Source organism: Sorex fumeus, unplaced genomic scaffold (genome assembly GCF_029834395.1).
Source record: "Sorex fumeus unplaced genomic scaffold, SorFum_2.1 ptg000072l, whole genome shotgun sequence".
In the NCBI taxonomy this organism is placed as follows: domain Eukaryota; kingdom Metazoa; phylum Chordata; class Mammalia; order Eulipotyphla; family Soricidae; genus Sorex; species Sorex fumeus.
Genome location: NW_026606129.1, coordinates 16,136,073 through 16,153,806, shown reverse-complemented (window position 1 = coordinate 16,153,806; position 17,734 = coordinate 16,136,073). Strand labels below are relative to the sequence as shown.

At 42.1% G+C, this 17,734-nt stretch overlaps 1 protein-coding gene across 3 annotated transcripts in view; it reads left to right on the top strand.

Moving 5' to 3' along the window:
- Positions 1-17,734, top strand: part of NEK11 (NIMA related kinase 11) — a 237,654-nt gene that overhangs the window by 105,100 nt on the left and 114,820 nt on the right. For 2 of the 3 annotated variants that reach the window (XM_056129479.1, XM_056129478.1), the window contains exons 6-10: positions 4,409-4,558; positions 4,652-4,730; positions 8,562-8,647; positions 12,721-12,840; positions 16,859-16,952. In XM_056129479.1, coding sequence (XP_055985454.1) covers positions 4,409-4,558; positions 4,652-4,730; positions 8,562-8,647; positions 12,721-12,840; positions 16,859-16,952 — 529 coding nt within the window. The remainder of the gene's footprint in view (positions 1-4,408; positions 4,559-4,651; positions 4,731-8,561; positions 8,648-12,720; positions 12,841-16,858; positions 16,953-17,734) is intronic. The other variant, XM_056129480.1, reaches the window with a different exon arrangement.

Genomic DNA, 17,734 nt, shown 5'->3' with positions numbered 1-17,734 from the left:
GATGATGTAATTATTTCTGTGTGGAAGTGACTGGTTGAAAATTAGAAAAAATAAGGCCATAGGTATCTAGACCTATAATTATAAGAGTAGAATGTCTATGTTGTCAATAGATGTTAAATTAAGACATATTTGAAAGTCTTTCACCCAAATATCATGGGAGTTTCTGGAGTCAGACTCTCATATTTCAGCTCCTGTCCAGTTCAGACAAGTATACCAAGGCCAGAGCAAGTTGCTTTCCATCAGTTACCAGTTATTAAATGAAGTATTCCCCATATGTAAGGCAGAAGCAATATAGTTAGATTGAAGAACTACCACTGAATGGGAAGCATTGTGCCTTCCATATGGCAGAGAGGATTTCTAAAGTCGTATCAAAATTAATTGATCATTGAGTTAGCCTCTAGGTCTAATTGTTCATAGATGGTTACACCACATAATTTTATATCTTGTTATAACCTTTGATAAATTGATCAGATGCCTGCATAAAAAATCAGGATTTGACTTCATAATCAATTCATTGTGCTTAATTAATTGACCACTAATCACTCTTTCCTGCTAAGCAACAGAAAATCTAAAGTCAGACTTGCCTGCCTTCCTTTCTCTGGTCACAGAGATTATCATGGTCTATGCATCCCATATTTGCCATGGTCTGATGCCCCTGCATGGCTTGTCTCGGGTTTCAGAGATCCTTGAAAGTATGGTGTATGTTTCCCAGGAAGGACTTGAAGCAAACTTGGGCAGTCAGCCTTTCTTGGAAGGCTTCCTTTGGGGCCTGTCAATATTTTCAATTGTTTATCTGAAATGCTCTGATTGGTAGAGTGGTGAGAGGTATGATAGAGTCTGTGTGGCTCTGTTACAATTCTAGCTCCACCAAGTCAGTATCGAACCTTGAACAATTTGCCTAGCCATAGACTTTTCTCATCTGAAAAATTGCCCAGAGAAATAGTACAACGAGTAAGGTGTTTGCACAGGGCCTATCCAGGTTAGAGTGCAGAACCAGGAGTACTCCCTGAGCATTGCCATGTGTGACCCAAAAACAAAGCAAAAAAAAAAAAAACCCAGAAACTGAAAATGATAATAATTCATATTTTTATAAGGCTCTTGTTAGGATTATTTAACCAGTTAAATTATATAAGAGATAGGAGAGGATCTGGTTTATGGTAAACATCATTCAAATTTCAGGTATTATTGTCATTACTGCTATCATTATCATTGTGTTGAAGGATCCTGTGAAAAATAACCACAATCAGGGATTATTCTTCACTCATCAGCCCTTCAAACTTGTCAGTTCTACAGAAGAGACTGTGTAGGTGCTGACCCATTTATAACCTTCTACCACTCTGATCTGTGATTTGATTTATTTTTGGTATGTTCATGGACATTAGGTTATAGTATGGGTGTCATTAATGTAAATGACAATGGCAGTGTTTTTTTAAAAACCGCTGAATAAGAACAAATGTGCCAAGCAGACAAGTTCATCTAATAACCAAGCACAGCACCTTTCCACCAGGTTGCTTCCTCTCGGAGCTTTGATTTGCTTACGAGTAACACTGAGTTTGGAATGATCGGATTTTGGTCATCCTTTATAGTGCTTTGTCAATATTTTTTATTTTTGTCAGCATGAGAAAAAATTCTTTGTTTTGGTTTACTTTGGGGGCCGCACCTGCCAATGATTAGGGCTTCTTTCTTTCTTTCTTTCTTTCTTTTTTTTTTGCTTCGCTTTTTGGGTCACACCTGGTGATGCACAGGAGTTACTCCTGGCTCTGCACTCAGGAACTACTCCTGGCGATGCGCAGGGGACCATATGGCATGCTGGGAATCGAACCCGGGTCAGTCTCATATAAGGCAAATGCCCAACCTGCTGTGCTATCTATTGCTCCAACTCCTAGGGCTTCCTTCTGACTCTGTGCTCAGGGATCACTCCTGGTGGTGCTCAGGAAGCCATGTTTGGTGCCAGGGATCAAATCTGGGTCAACAATGTGCAAGGCCAGTGCCTTTCCCTCTGTACGCTCTCATTTTGCTTAATACGATGCTCTCTAATTTCATCCAAATTGCAAGCTGTTGCGTATCTATACCACAAACTTCTTTCCATTCATCTGTCATTGGACATTCAGATTGTTTCCATATCTTGTTCCAGTGAACTTAACTGTATATATGTCCTTTTGAATTAATGTGCTTGTGTTTAGGATTGGAGCGATAGCACAGCAGGTAGGGCATTTGCCTTTCGTGCAGCCAACCCAGATTTGATTCCTCCATCCCTCTCGGAGAGTGCAGCAAGCTACAGAGAGTATCCCACCCACACAGCAGAGCCTGGCAAGCTCCCCAGGTCGTATTTGATATGCCAAAAACAGTAACAAGTCTCACAATGGAGATGTTACTGGTGCCCACTCAAGCAAATCGATGAAAAAACGGGAGGACAGTGCTACAGTGTTTAGGATTGTGGGGCCAATGGCAGTTCCCCCCACCCCCGCTTATTTTTTAAATAAACATCTCCATACTATTTTCCCCAGAGGCTGAAGCAGACAGCATTCCTCCCAACAGTGAATGAGGGCTCTTTGATACCACAACACCACTTCCTCACTAGCACTGGTTGTTCCAAGTCTTTCTGACATAGTGTATTCTCACTGGTGTGAAATGATATTTTAGTGCCATTTGAATTGATTTTCCTGATAATGAGATAATGCACATATTTTTCAGATGCATACTGACTGCCTACTTTTCTTTGGGGAAGTGTCCGTTTACCTCCTGTTCCTAATTTTGGTGGAATTATAACTTGTTTGTTGTTGAACTTTATGTGTACTTTATATATCTTTATCTGATATCTGGTATGCAAATATTTTTGCCCATAAAGTAGAGTGTCTTTTAATTTTAGCCTGAGTTTCCTTTGCCATGCAAAACCTTTTAAATTTGATGTAGTTTTATTTATTTTTGTTTCTTTTTTTTTAACCAATGAATTAAATTGTTGAAGATACTTCTGAAACTAAATTCATCAAAAGTTCTGCCTATGTTTTACTCAATGTATGTAGTTTATGGATTCTGGTCTAATATTGAGTTCTCTAATTCTCTTCGAATTAACTTTCATATATGGAATGAGATACAAATTCAGTTTAATTTTTTGAATGAATATATCGTTTCCCTATAACTGTTAGTTGAAGAGGCTTTCCTTGTTCTGCTTCATGCATGCAACAACTTGATTATACATTAACTGTCTATATAGCTGATGTATATGTGAAAGTAAAATGTAAAATCCTAGTTAACTGGAAATCTTTGATGTTCTTTACTGGAACAGAAACACTTAATGTCTATCTTCAGGATTGCTTTCTCATATAAGGAAGGATTAAGGGAAGCATTAAAACATAAAACAGCTTATACAAGATTCCTTACAAATTTATTTCTAATTTTTCAAGAAATTAATATGGAAAGATCTGGTCAATTACTTTGTTCACCGTATTGGAACGGTTATAATACATTATTCAAAAAGGTACTTTTTTATTTTTGGTCTGGCTTTGTTTTGGTTTTGGGGGCCACACCTGGCAATGCTCAGATAGAGATGCTTGGAGCACCATCTGGTGCTGAGAATTGAACAGGCCTCCTGCATGCAGAGAATGCATTCAGCCCTTTGAGTTCTCTCTCCAGCACTACGATTATTTAACACAAAGTTCAGGTAGAGATTTCTCCTTTGTTTTCTTAGTGGCATCAGGTTACAATTTTTCTGCTGCCTCAGAGGTTTCTGATTTGCATGGTTAATACAAATCAGTGTTGGGCTGATCGAGAATTTTAATATTTCTGCTCCATACCCAGAAGGGATAATTTTGCATTTTAATGCGGGCTTCACGTAGCAGCTTTCCCATCCTAGTCAGAAACGGATTCTAGTCAGAAAACCAATAAAGAATGTGTTTCCTTCTTAGGACAGTTGGCTGCACTGTGGAGGGAAGATTAAAACGTTATTTTGCATATTTTCACATATTGATCTTGTGGTTCAAGATAATTAACAGTAACAAAAAATGTCTTAGAAAGACAATGCCTACTTTTTTTTTTGTCTGTCCTAACAGAGAATTGAGGAATAGCCTTATTAGGTACATTGATCAGCTGTAGATGCCTACGATGTGCAGGCATATTCCTGCTGCTTTGCTCTCCTCTCGGAACTGTGGCCATTCAGACTTCAGTTCTATGCTTTCTGTTCACTCTCCCCCACCCCTCTTTTTTACTTAAGTACATATTTAAGTAGAAAAGAACAATATGGAATAAAATTTCAAGGAATAAAGTGAAGTGTATGTGAGTTTCTCACTACTCTAACACTTCTAGTGTTTATTTGGAAGGCGTCTTATATATTATGAAGATCAGAATTTAGACTTTTGTTCCTTATATATAATTTCTTTGTTGATTTTCTCCTCCTCCCTCTCCCCACCAGGTCTCTGGCTTGCATCTTATATGAGATATGCTGCATGAGGCACGCATTCACTGGCTCCAATTTCTTATCCATTGTTTTAAAAATTGTGGAAGGCGACACGCCTGCTCTCCCTGAGCAATTCCCAAGGGAACTCAATGCCATCATGGAAAGGTGTGGAAGTGAATCTATTGCCACGGAAGCAACCTTCAATTGTACATAGGCTTTCAGTCACTTGAAAGATAATTTTCTTTTTAAACATTGCAGCATGTTGAACAAGAGTCCTTCACTGAGACCATCTGCTATAGAAATTTTAAAACTCCCATACATTGATGAACAATTACAGGTATTTGAAACAAAAGTGATGCTGGGAAGCATTTGCTAGCATTTTAGCTCTGATGAGCCATGCTGGGACAAGAAGATGTGCTGTGGGAACCAGATGTGTCCAGAATCAGTCAGGAAGAAGCCTGGGCCAGGGAGGTGACTCAGAGGGCTGGAATGCATCCATAGCATTCTGTAAGTTTGATCCCTGGTACTGCATTGTACCCTGAGCCCCATAGGGAGCAAACCCATAAACCTCCTATTCCCCCCCACCCAAAGCAAAGAAAGAAAATTGAGGGGAAACAAGTTTTTTGAATAGCTCGCAATTATAGTTGGAAATGATCACTCTGGACAAGAACTGCATGCTGAAAGTAGGTAAAGAAACAAATATGATAACCTCTTGGTATCTGTATTGCAAACCATAATGCCTGAAGTGAGCAGGGGAGGGGGAGGGAGGGACGGAGAGACAGAGAGAGACAGAGTGATAGAATGAGAGAGAGGGAGGGAAGGAGGGAGAGAATGGAGGAAGAAGAGAGGAGAAAGGAGAAAAGTACCTGCTTAGTTGGGGGACCAGAGGAGGGGAAATGAAACTGGGGACATTGGTTGGTGGGAAATGTACCCTGGTGAAGGAAGGGGTGTTGGAACAGTGTATGACTAAAACTCAATCATGAACAACTGTGTAACTGCATCTCACAATGATTCAATTGAAAAAAAAAAAGACAGCCAAGGAGGGGAATTATTAGTTAAGGCAGTCTCCTTGAAAAAGAAGGTGTCTGGAACCTCCAGTGTGACGGAGAGAGACACCTGTGAGGATTGTGGCTTTCTGCATAGACTCAATATTCCCCATCAGAGCCCTTGTTTGACAGATTTTACCTCAGCACTTTTAAGAAATACCCTGCTAGGACAATAATATATTCAGTCTTCTGAAACGCTGGTGTTTTTCATTGGGTCTTATTATTCTACTCCTTTCTTATTTATAGCAAGAACACTTGTGATAGAATAAATGACTTAATTTCGTTTTCTTATAGATTAGGAAATTTGAAGTAGAGGATTTGTCTTTTGAGGGGGAGGGAAAACAAGTTCCCCTCACCAACCTCCCAAAGATTAGAAACAAAAAATATTTCTTAGGCTTTTGCCATACAAATTCCTCTGACAAGCTTCCTTTTCGAGAAGAGCTTTGCCAGGCCCCCCGCAGTGGTCACTGACTGTCTCATCAGCATCCAGCTCTCAGTCCAGCACCAGTGAGCAAACTGTGTCAACGGCTGTGAGGAGCCAAGTGCGGGCTCCGCCCTGACAGGGAGCGGGGCATCACATGGTGATGAGGGGCTTCTGGCCTTCAGAAGTGTGAGGGCTACTGGAGGACCCAGAAACCAAGAAAAAGTCAGCTACAACTTAAGAGTAGCGTGTACTTCCCATGCAGGAGGCCAGGCGCATCCCAGGCAGCAAAGAAAGAGTTAGCAACTAAATATTATAAATGATCACTAAGGGAGTGGGGGAGAGATGGGAGATATTACAGTGGTTGGAGTGCAAGTCTAGCCTGTGCCCAATCTGGGTTCCATTCCTTGGCACCACAGGGTCCCCCAAGCATCATCAGGTAAGACCCTGGAAGCCCCTAGGATGCCCTCGGATAACATTTTCCCTCAGCCCTTGAGCGTTGACGGAGATTGGAACTCCAGATTCTTTCTCTCATTTGAGTGAAGAGTGATACTCCAAACATAGCTCTTTTGATTCCTCTTTGAGAGACCCGAATAGCATTCTCATCCTGTTTTCATAGGGCCCAGGTCTCTGAGGCATATGTTAATGCAGGAAGAACAGTGGAATCGAAGAGATGTGCTCGGAGCTGGAGGTTCTTTGTATACTTTATATTTATATATAAAATATAAATCTATATTATTTATGTGCCCACTTGAGCAAAATGGATGATCAACGGGAGGATAGTGCTACAGTGCTACAGTTATCAATAATTTCCTCTGCCTTACTTTATTGTAAGACTGTAGAATGTAATTCACGTAAACATACAAGCTCTGTTTTGTTTGCCTATTGTGAAGCTTCTCCAACAGTCAGCCAGCTATTAGTAGTAGTAGGGAGAGGCAAAGTGATATAGAAAAAAAGGTTTGTTTTCTTTTTTTCTTTTGGACTTTGGATCACACCTGACAATGCTTAGGGCTGACACCTGGCTTTGCACTTAGGAAACACTCCTAGCAGGGTCATAGGACCATATGGGGTGTCCGAAATCAACACGGGTCAGTCACATGCAAGGCAAGCGCCTTACTCACTGTACTGTCACTCTGGCCCCTATCTGGAAATTTTTGAATGAAGACGCTCAGTGCTTCTAACTCATGTGTTGTTCAAGGATCAGCTGAATAGTCAAAACCAGTTCCTGGAGAGCCGTCCTTCATGAAAGAAGGGTATTGGATCAAGTCCCCCGGGAGGGGTTGTGAGCATACCCTTTCCACCCCTCCTGTCGCCCCAAACAGAAGAGGTCCAAGAGGAATCTACTGGGTCAACGGTAGAGCAAATGTGTCATGTGCAATAAGAATGCTATAAAGAGGTCACCACTCAAGGAGTCATTAAGGGAGATAATATTTTAGTCCAGTGCTTTGAAAATCGAGACGAATGCTAAAACTCCGGTTAACAAAAAATCTAAAAAGTTCAAAGACAAGATCTGACAGGACTAGCTTCAGGCAAGGGAGGATGGTGTGAATTCCAGATCAGAACCTGCCTACATTTCAATTTTGGGTGCTGTTACTCTCTCTGACCCTGGAGTATTCCCCCCCCCCCTTTTTTAATAGTGTTGTGTTAAAATAATCTTTATTCGATGACTGAGTTTTTTGTTTCCCCCCCCTTGAAATTTGAGCTTGACTCCACAGGGATGTGCTTAAAGTGGATACTATAAAATCTTTGCCACCCTTGCTTGGAAGGAAGAGAAATGAGGGGCGTGTTTTATTTATTTATTTATTTATTTATTTATTAAAAAGGTAAAGGCCCTCCCGTTGATCGTCGATTTGCTTGAGCGGGCCCAGTAACGTCTCCATTGGAGACTTTGTTGTTACTGTGTCTGGCATATCGAATACTCTCAGTAGCTTGCCGGGCTCTCCGAGAGGGGCGGAGGAATCGAACTCAGGTCGGCCATGTTGGCCGCTTGTAAGGTGAACGCCCTACCGCTGTGCTATCACTCCATTGAATCACTGTGAGATAGGCCCTTACAAAGCTGTTCACTATTAGGTTTCAGTCATACAATGTCCCAACACCCATCCCTCCACCCCCCTAAACCCCCCCCCCCCAGCCTGTCTCTACGGCAGACACTTTTCTTCTCTCTCTCTCTCTGCCTCTCTCTGCCTCTCTCTGTCTCTCTCTCTCTCTTTCTCTCTCTCTCTCGGGTTTTTTTGGGGGGGAACATTTAGATCTTTTATCTTTCTAAATCATGTTGTTGAAAAGATATCATGAATTGGGATACTAATTTTTTTAATTTTTTAATTTTTATTAGTGAAGCACCTGTTTTGCAACACCCAAAAGGAGAGAGAGAACAATTGGGTTTTATTTCTTTATTTTTATATATTTTTTTTGCTTTTTGGGTCATACCCAGCAATGCACAGGGGTTACTCCTGGCTCATGCACTCAGGAATAACTCCTGGCGGTGCTCAGAGGACCATATGGGATGCTGGGAATCGAACCTGGGTCGACCTCATGCAAGGAAAATGCCCTACCTGCTGTGCTATTGCTCCAGCCCCTGGGTTTTATTTTTAAACTCTTGGACATGATTGCAAAACAGACCAAGCTTCAGGTTGGGTCATTGTTAGGCTTTTTTTTTTATATCTCTAAGGTGTGTCTTGGTGGCTCTTGATATTTTTTTCAGCACCTGATGTGTAGATATTCAGAAATGACTCTGGAAGACAAGAATTCGAATTGTCAGAAGGAAGCTGCTCATATAATTAATGCAGTGTAAGTAATTGTTTTTTTTTAAAACCCATTGAGTACCAGTGTTAACTGCATTTGTCTTTAAAAATCTATTAGTGCAAAGCAGACTGCATGGAGTATCCTAGGATTCACTTAACACTTGCCAAGAAATTAAGGAGCTTCAGTAATGTGGGTTCCAAAGCCCTTTGCCCCAGGTGGTAGCAAATTGGAATCATAAAACTTTAAACCACTGTGTAGCTCAAAGAGCTACTGGTGGCTCTGCTGTCGCCTTGTACTTATAGAGAGAAATTAATATCCAACATTTAGTGGTAGTTATGCTAATGAAATTTCCATTTGAAGTATAAATGGCTTTCTCATGTTTGTTTAATAGGAACTGGCAGAGGATCTTATTGAAAAGGTAACATAGGGAGTCTCAGGACCAATGAAAATATGCCGGAATTCACTTTGAGATATGCATAAGCATTCAGGAGTTTCTTTGTGTGTTTCACAAAGGGCCATAATTATTTCCTGTCCTAACCTCTCTCCCTTCCTTCGTTGCTATAACTCACAGGCACACATGAAGGGAGGCGACCTCAGAAAAGCCATGTATGGCCATGCAGTCTGTATACTGTACCGCCACAGGGCTGCCACCTAGAAAGGCCCAATCTGTAATTTTTCAGCAGGAACATTTTTTTTCTTCTTCTTCTAAGGCCGGGTGACAATGGCAGTCCCTCACAAGGACAGAACAAAGGGGCAGGGTGAAAACGGTAGCTTTCAGTCAATCCCAGCATGAGTGTGCTTCTCTAATTGCTTGGTTCCCAATGGCTTCTTGGGGGCACCATATTTGTCTTCCATCTTTTTATTTGAATTGAGGAACCTGGCATTTTTGGTGGAGGAAACCACCTCCTCTACCTCTTCGCAGTTTTTCTACCTGGAAAGTAATTAAATCCACACAACACGGGAGAAAAAGACCAATTGCATCTCATGGCCATGGAGATATGCTGCAAAGGAAATGAAACAGAGCGAGATGCTTATGTATTTATTTTAGATACTGAAATTCTTGTTACTTTTGGAATTAAAATAGATGCAGGGCATACATTGTGCTCCTATAATATACCTAAATTATTTTCTTGGGTTATTACTTGTCCTTTCAAGAGAGCTTGGAGCGATAGCACAGCGGGTAGGGCGTCCGCCTTACAAGCGGCCAACATGGCCGACCCGAGTTCGATTCCTCCGCCCCTCTCGGAGAGCCCGGCAAGCTACCGAGAGTATTCCATATGCCAGACACAGTAACAACAAAGTCTCCAATGGAGACGTTACTGGGCCTGCTCGAGCAAATCGATGATCAACGGGAGGGCCTTTACTTTACTTTACTTTACTTCAAGAGAGCTTGAAATATCACAGTTTATTAACCAGAGTGTGAGAATAATAGGTACAATACATATATACATACATATTCATTTTAGCTGTCATTTTTTCCCTGAAGTTGTGAAATCACTTGCTTGACACTGTTACAAAGTGTGCTGAGATCCAGTTTCTCAGTGGCATTCCATATTGGTAGCATTGATTTAAATCACCAGGGAAAAAAAGGGTCAGGAGGAAGCTGACCAAGGTTGGAAGCTTGTCACATGTGTGTTGGGGGCAAAGGGCGGTTAGGAAAGAGAAAGGACCAGTATGACATTAATCACAGTCACGGTCCTCCCGTTGTTCATCGATTTGCTTGAGTGGGCCCAGTAACATCTCCATCATGAGATTTGTTGTTACTGTGTTTGGCATATCGGGTAGCTTGCCAGTGTCTGCCGTGCGGAAGATACTCTCGGTAGCTTGCCGGGCTCTCCGAGAGGGGCGGAGGAATTGAACTCGGGTCAGCATTGTTGGCTGCTTATAAGGCAAATGCCCTACCGCTATGCTATCGCTCCAGCCCTCAGTATGACATTAATAATCATACTATTGATCTATTAGTCATACTAATGACCACTGGACAAGAAGTGAGTGTTGAAAGTGGGTAAAGGGATATACATGGTAACCTTTCAGTATCTATATTGCAAACCATAGTACCCAAAAGCAAAGAGAGAGGTAAGAGAAAGAGAAAGAGAGAAGAAAGAGGGAGACAAAGAGACAGAAAGGAAGGGAGGGGGAGGGATAAAGGGAGAGGGGGAGAGAGAGAGAGAGAGAGAGAGAGAGAGAGAGAGAGAAAGTGCCTGCCAGAGGCAGACAGGGGTTGGGGGGTGGGGAGGAAACTGGGTACACTGGAGGTGGGAAATGTGCACTGGTGAAAGAATGAGTGTTGGAATATTAAATAACTTAAACCCAATCTTGAACCTTGTAACTGTATTTCACTGTAATTTAATTAAAATAAATAAATAATAAAAATAAAATAAATCACCCCTGTTAATTTCATGATCTCTAACTATAATTTAAGAAGATACATTGCATCTTCCAAAACAAGGGCTATAAATTTCCTAACATTTTCATGTCCCCTGGACATCTAATCTAGGCTGAATGTATCCCAGGAGGACGAGGGTTATCTACAGTGGTCAGTATAATTTTTCTCATAGTGTTTTATTAAGAAAGGAGTTGAGTTCAAAGGGCGTTCTGTGGTATTTTGTCCAAACCAAATTTAGGACAAGAAAAATAATCACAGGATGAATGTGGTTGCCGTCCTTTCAGTTCAGGGCGAATGGGAACACATTTTTATAACCCAAGAAAAGCTCTTATGTAACAGTATCCACAGACATTTTGGAAAGTAATAACTGTAGATGTGCCTCTACTATTAGCAATTTGACTCATAATAGCGCTATGAAATAGGCAGTATCATTATCATTATTGATGGCAAAAGTAATACATAACTTTCCCTGGGTTATAAATCATATAACCAGAGACTAATATTTGAACCTAGGGAGGGATATTAACCTGTCCAGTTTAGCACCGTGTCATGCTTTCTTAAAAATGTCATTTAAATCAGGTCAAGAGTTGAAAATATATTCAGTACAACTTAGCTATTAAACTGCTCTCAATTTTTGACATTTTTCATGTGTCAAATATTGTAGGCATATTATCTCACTTAATAACTAGGAGAGCATATTTGAAAATGTTTCATTTATTTTCTTTTAAGATATTAGATCACATTGGAACTGGAACAATAGTACAGCAGGTAGGACACTTGCCTGGCATGTGGCCAACCTAGGTTCAATCCCTAGCATCCCATAAAGTCCCCTGAGCTCGATCAGGAGTAATTTCTGAGTGCAGAGTCAAGAGTAAACCCTGAGCATCACTGGGTGTGACCCTCCACAAAAACAAACAAAAAAGTATTAGGGCACCACCATGATTTACAGAGTTATTATTGTCAGTTGGGATTCAGACACAGTGTTCCAAGCCCAGTCATACCACCAGTGTCAACTTCCCTCAACCAGTGTCCCCAGGTTCCCTCCTCTCACCAGCCTGCCTCCTTGCCTAGCACATTTTCACGTTTGATTTTTCTAGTTTTGATTTGGTACTTCTAGTATTGTTGGTTCTGTTGTTTAGATGGAGACACATACCTCAGCTCTATGCTAGTGATGTGCTCGGGGGAGCAGAGCCGTACCCTGATGCCTCCCATGCTTCTCTTCATCGTATCCCCGTTGGTTTCTTTCCTTCCCTGTCCTTTATTATAGCCCATTTTTGACAGACAAAACTGGGGGTGAGAGAGATTCAATAACTTGCCCAGGGCTCCAGAGGTAATAAATGGGAGAAATGGGACTAAGCCCTGCCTGTGAAATTGCAAAGCTTATGTTCCGTCCACACCGTTGAATTTATCTGCCAGTCTATTTACTTTTTAATAGCCGGAATCCTAATTTGCCTTACATGCTTGAAACCAGTCACGGGGCAGAGAAATGAGCAGAAACTTGGAAAGTACAATGATTTGCTCTTTAACAAAAATCTAATTTGAAAAATGTTGTCAATTAAGCACAGTCTGGGCTGGCTCATTACCCATCCAGCATTTATTAGTTTTTGCCTGGCCCGTCTCGAGCTTCTCTTCCCTCCTCAGCCACGTAATGATTTTGCTGTGAGATGTTTGTTTAGTTTTTCTGAGCATGTTTGGGAATGGGTTGCACACAGGAAATCTGGATTCTCTCTAGGCAAAGGAAGATCCACCTACAGACTCTCCGGGCGCTGTCTGAAGTGCAGAGAATGACCCCCAGAGAACGGATGCGGCTAAGGAAGCTCCAAGCAGCAGACGAGCGAGCAGGGAAGCTGAAGTAAGTGGTCTTCCACCAGGACACCCCGGACCCTGGACTCTCAAGGAATTTACCTAATGGAAATAAACCCCCAAACCAAGAAATCAGGGGGCGGCACATGGGGATTCTTGTCTTTAATATACACTCATTCCTTTAAAGATGCCTGTTGGGCCCAAAGTGTGGTGACTGGCTGTCTGACACCATGAATACCAGGTTTTCTAGGTAGCTGTTAGTGATGGACATCTCAAGCTGGTTTCTGAATGATGGATGCCACATCCTGTCCTCTGTCCCATGTGCATGCCTCAGCCAGGTGACCCGGTGGGGGCTACACGGAACAGGCAGGCCAGCAGCAAATGGCTGGCTTTCAGAAGCCCATCGGAGACAAGGCTCTCTTTTACCAGATGAAGCCCTTTGAAAAGCCAGCGCTCAGGCTGCCGCTGGAGATGTTTCGTGAGCAAGTTGAAAATTAGCATGAGTGAGTAGATATGACCGAAGTCCTCAAACTACTGCTCAATACTGATTGTTCTGGGGCTGCAGCAACAGTACTGCGGGTAGGGCATTTGCCTTGCACGTGGCTGACCCAGGTTCGATTCCCAACATCCATTTCGTCCCCTGAGCAGCTCCAGGGGTAATTCCTGAGTGCAGAGTCAAGAATAACCCCTGTGCATCACTAGGTGTGACCCAAAAAAGCAAAAAAAAAAAATACTGATTGTCCAATGTCCTAGTTTTTCTTCTGTCTTCCTCTGCCCAGTTTTTTGTAACTTTAAGGTCCCCAACCCAGCCCTGGAGACACAGAGATGACCATGACTCATAGCTGCTCACCTGGTGACCTTTGTTCATGTACATTAGAGTGGTCTCATGTGAAGCAGGGAAGAATCTGTGAGAGTGTTTTTCCTTCACACATGTTTTCTTTAGGACATGTGTGGAAGTGTGCCCAAAAGTGGTAACCAACCAGCAGGGACTGGGGTGAGCCCCTGCTCACATGTCAGCTGAACCCTAGCAGTGAATCCTCTGCAAGTGGCCAGTTTCGATCAGCTACCCTGCTTTCACTGAATGTTCCACTGGGAAGATGTATTCGCACCTTGCTTCTGGGAGCCAGAAGAGGCTGGTCTCTGTAGGCCCCTGCATCACTCAGTCTGGGTCTTACTGGGACAATGTATTCACATTGTTGCTTGAGCGATTATAGCAGCTCACAGGTCCCAGTTTATTTCTAGCTTCTCAGAAACAGTGCTGTTTCAGAGTACCTTGGTTCATGTCACTGGTGGAGAATAAAAAAGAAAATGAAATCTCTGACAAGCACCAATTAAAAAGGCAATTTTGCAACTTGCAAGTGCATTACAATTTATTTTTCAAATTACAGGTCTTTTATTCTTAAAAGAAAGTCATAGATCTTCCCTACGACGTTTACTATGTTTTCTGTTTAGAGGCAATGGCTTTTAAATAAAGTCTGTATGAATGAATTATGCTAGCATTGGTTTTGATGGTTCTGTCTAGGATTTAAGAGTAACCGTGGATTTAGGCTCACAAATGGCTCTATTGTCAGAAGGTTTATTACACACATATTTTCTAGACAGAAAATTTGTCTCTAGGGATGTTTGGGGATTGTCAGAAATTCTAACTATAAATTAGCACACAAGTAACCACAAGAATGCAACTCTTTCTTCTAGTTTAATAGGAGGACCACTAATCTAACTCTTGGAAAAATGGAAATAAAAATATATCCAAAAAAACATTCCCCTCCACAATAAGTCTCTCAGTCCTTTCCATAAATTATTTTAAATGAATTTCTGTTTTCTTTATGGGATTATTCATCCAGAAAACAGCTACCTCTGTGCTGAGCATTCCACAGCCTGGTTGCTACAGGACAGGCGACGTGGGGGTTGGTACTGCCCACTGCAGCACAGTAGGAGTTCTTGGTTTGGATAAGGAGCTTGCATAACTTAAGTGTAACCTCTTGTGAGCCTGTAAGAGAATCAGCGGATACTGCCCTACACAGCTCTGAATCTGGAGGGGAGCCTTTGGCCTGGCTTCCCAACAGCCTTTATTGACGCATGGATCACACCTACCTGCACTGTAGCACTGTAGCACTGTCCTCCCGTTGTTCATCGATTTGCTCGAGAGGGCCCAATAACATCGCCACTGTGAGACTTCTTGTTACTGTGTTTAGCATATTGATACGTCACGGGTAGCTTGCCAGGCTTTGCTGTGCAGGCGAGATATTCTTGGTAGCTTACCGGGCTCTCTGAGAGGGGCAGAGAAATCGAACCTGGCTCAGCCAAGCAGGCCGCTCACAAGGCTAACACCCTACTGCTATATAGTATAACAAATTAAGCTTTTTTAAAAATTTATTTTTTGTTATACTACATTCTTTTGCTCTTTAGAGAGAAAGAATGTGGTATAACAAATTAAGCTTATTTATTTTTTACTTAGATGATAAAAATCTGCGTCAGAATGGCTAAAACAAAGAGATTTCAGGGACTGGATAACCAGTGACTGGAAAATGTGGTCCAGGCTCAGATTCTTTCCAAGCTGAAGAATTCCCACTCAAAGTGTGTTCCTACACTCAGAACATGCCTTCTTAAAGTTGCCTTCTTATCATTCTCACCTTGACCATTAAGATGCAATATTGAGGGCCAGAGTGATAGCACAGCTGTAGGACATTGGCCTTGCATGCAGCTAACCTAGATTGAGCCCCCGGCATCCCATATGGTCCCCTGAGCACCGCCAGGAGTACTTACTGAATGCAGAGCCTGGAGTAACCCCTGAGTATTGCTGGGTGTGACCCAAAAACCAAAAAAAAAAATTCTCTATTTTGTGTTTGAAATGAGTATCTCAGGAGCCAGAAAGATAGCTTGTTGGGCAGGAGGAGATATTTTGCATGCAGGAAGCCCAGAATTGATCCCTAAGTACCTGAAGTGACCCTCAAGCACTGAGCAGGGAGTGACGCCTGAGCACTCCTGGTGAGGCCTCAAAAGAAAACAAATGAGTGTCCCAAATAAATCAGACATAATTGGCCAGTGACCAAACTTTGATAAAATATTACTCAGTGTGTGTGTGTGTGTGTGTGTGTGTGTGTGTGTGTATGTCTATTTCTTTGTGTACAGGACCATGTGGAAGGAGCAAGAAATACCAAAGTCCAAAAATTGATAGACAGGCACATACACACACACACACACACACACACACACACACACACACACATATATATATATATATATAATATAGCACTGTATTGTCCTCCCATTGTTCATTGATTAGCTTGAGCGGGCCCAGTAACTTCTCGTTTTTGAGACTTGTTGTTACTGTGTTTGGCGTATTGAATACATAACAGGTCACTTGCCAGGCTTTGCTGTGCGGGCGAGATACTCTCGGTAGCTTGCCAGACTCTCTAAGAGAAGTGGAGGAATTGATCCCGGGTCTGCCAGGTTGGTCGCATGCAAGGCAAAACACCCTACCCGCTGGGCTATCGCTCCAGTCCTGTGTAATTAAGCTTAAAAAAAAAATAAGCTTGGGGGCTGAAGCGAGAGCCCAGCGAGTAGGCCGTTTGCCTTGCACACGGCCGACCCAGGTTTGATTCCCAGCATCCCATATGGTTCCCTGAGCTACCATCAGGAGTAATTCCTGAGTGCAGAGCCAGGAGTAACCCCTGTGCATCGCCAGGTGTGGCCCAAAAAGCCAAAAAAAAAGCTTAAAAAAAAAAAAGCTTAAAAAAGCTTTGTTATACTACACTTGATCTTAGCCAGCATGGCCGACCCGAGTTCGATTCCTCCACCCCTCTCTGAGAGCCCGGCAAGCTACCGAGAGTATCTTGCCCGCACGGCAGAGCCAGGCAAGCTACCTGTGATGTGTTCAATATGCCAAACACAGTAACAACAAAGTCTCCAATGGAGATGTTACTGGACCCGCTCGAGCAAATCGATGAACAACGGGAGGACAGTGACAGTGACCATTTGTTATACTATATTCTTTCTCTCTGCAAAACACGGAAATGATTTTAGCCAATATCAGGAAGTTTTCTACATCCTCTTTCAATTTGCAGAAAACTTGTGGAAGAAAAATATGAGGAAAATAACAAACGGATGCAAGAAATGAGGTTGCGGAATTTTAAGCAGCTGAATGTCGATATATTCCATGTAAGTTCCTCTCATCATTGTAATTTGAAAGCCAATCTTTCCTTGCTTCGAAATCTCGAGACTGATGGGGCCAGTTATGTAGATAAAGAGACTTAGTAGTGAAACAATGCATCTGAACCAAATGTTACCAATTTCAGAGAGGATATACTGGGATTTCTCTTACATCATAAGTTGACATTATTTACTCTAATTCAAAGTGAGTATACTCAGATACAGATTTCTTGATTCACTCTTCGAATGATGAGATCCTGTAGTGTATGAGGACATCTGGGCTGTGGGTGTGTCTACTTCTAAATTTCAGTTGTATTGATATTTTACTTTATGAGTTCTTTGTTTTCTTTTTGTCATAATTTCTTAAATGTTATATTTTCATTACTTCATATCTCTCATATATGTCATTGTGCACTGTGTTAATATGCACAGTCAAATGTTGAAGAATTAGCATAGCTGTCCAGTAATAGGAAAAGATTGTATGTTCACATCAGATGAAACCCAAAGGCATGTCCTCAGTGTCCTAAGCACCTGGATAGCAAATACCATTTTCTCTATTAATCAAACTGAGCTCCACGGGCCCAGGTGTGCACTTGGAGACTCAGGGTCACCTTTCTTCAGGATCCCATTTGAACAGTAGACACCAGCAGCAACCTAACTCTTCTGGTAGAGCCACTGAGAAAGGATTCCCCTCCCCTCCCCTCTCCTCCCTTCTTTTTCCCTCCCCTCCCTTATCTTTCCCTCCCCTCTCCTCTCTTCCCCTCCTCTCCCTTCCTCTCCCCTCCCATTCT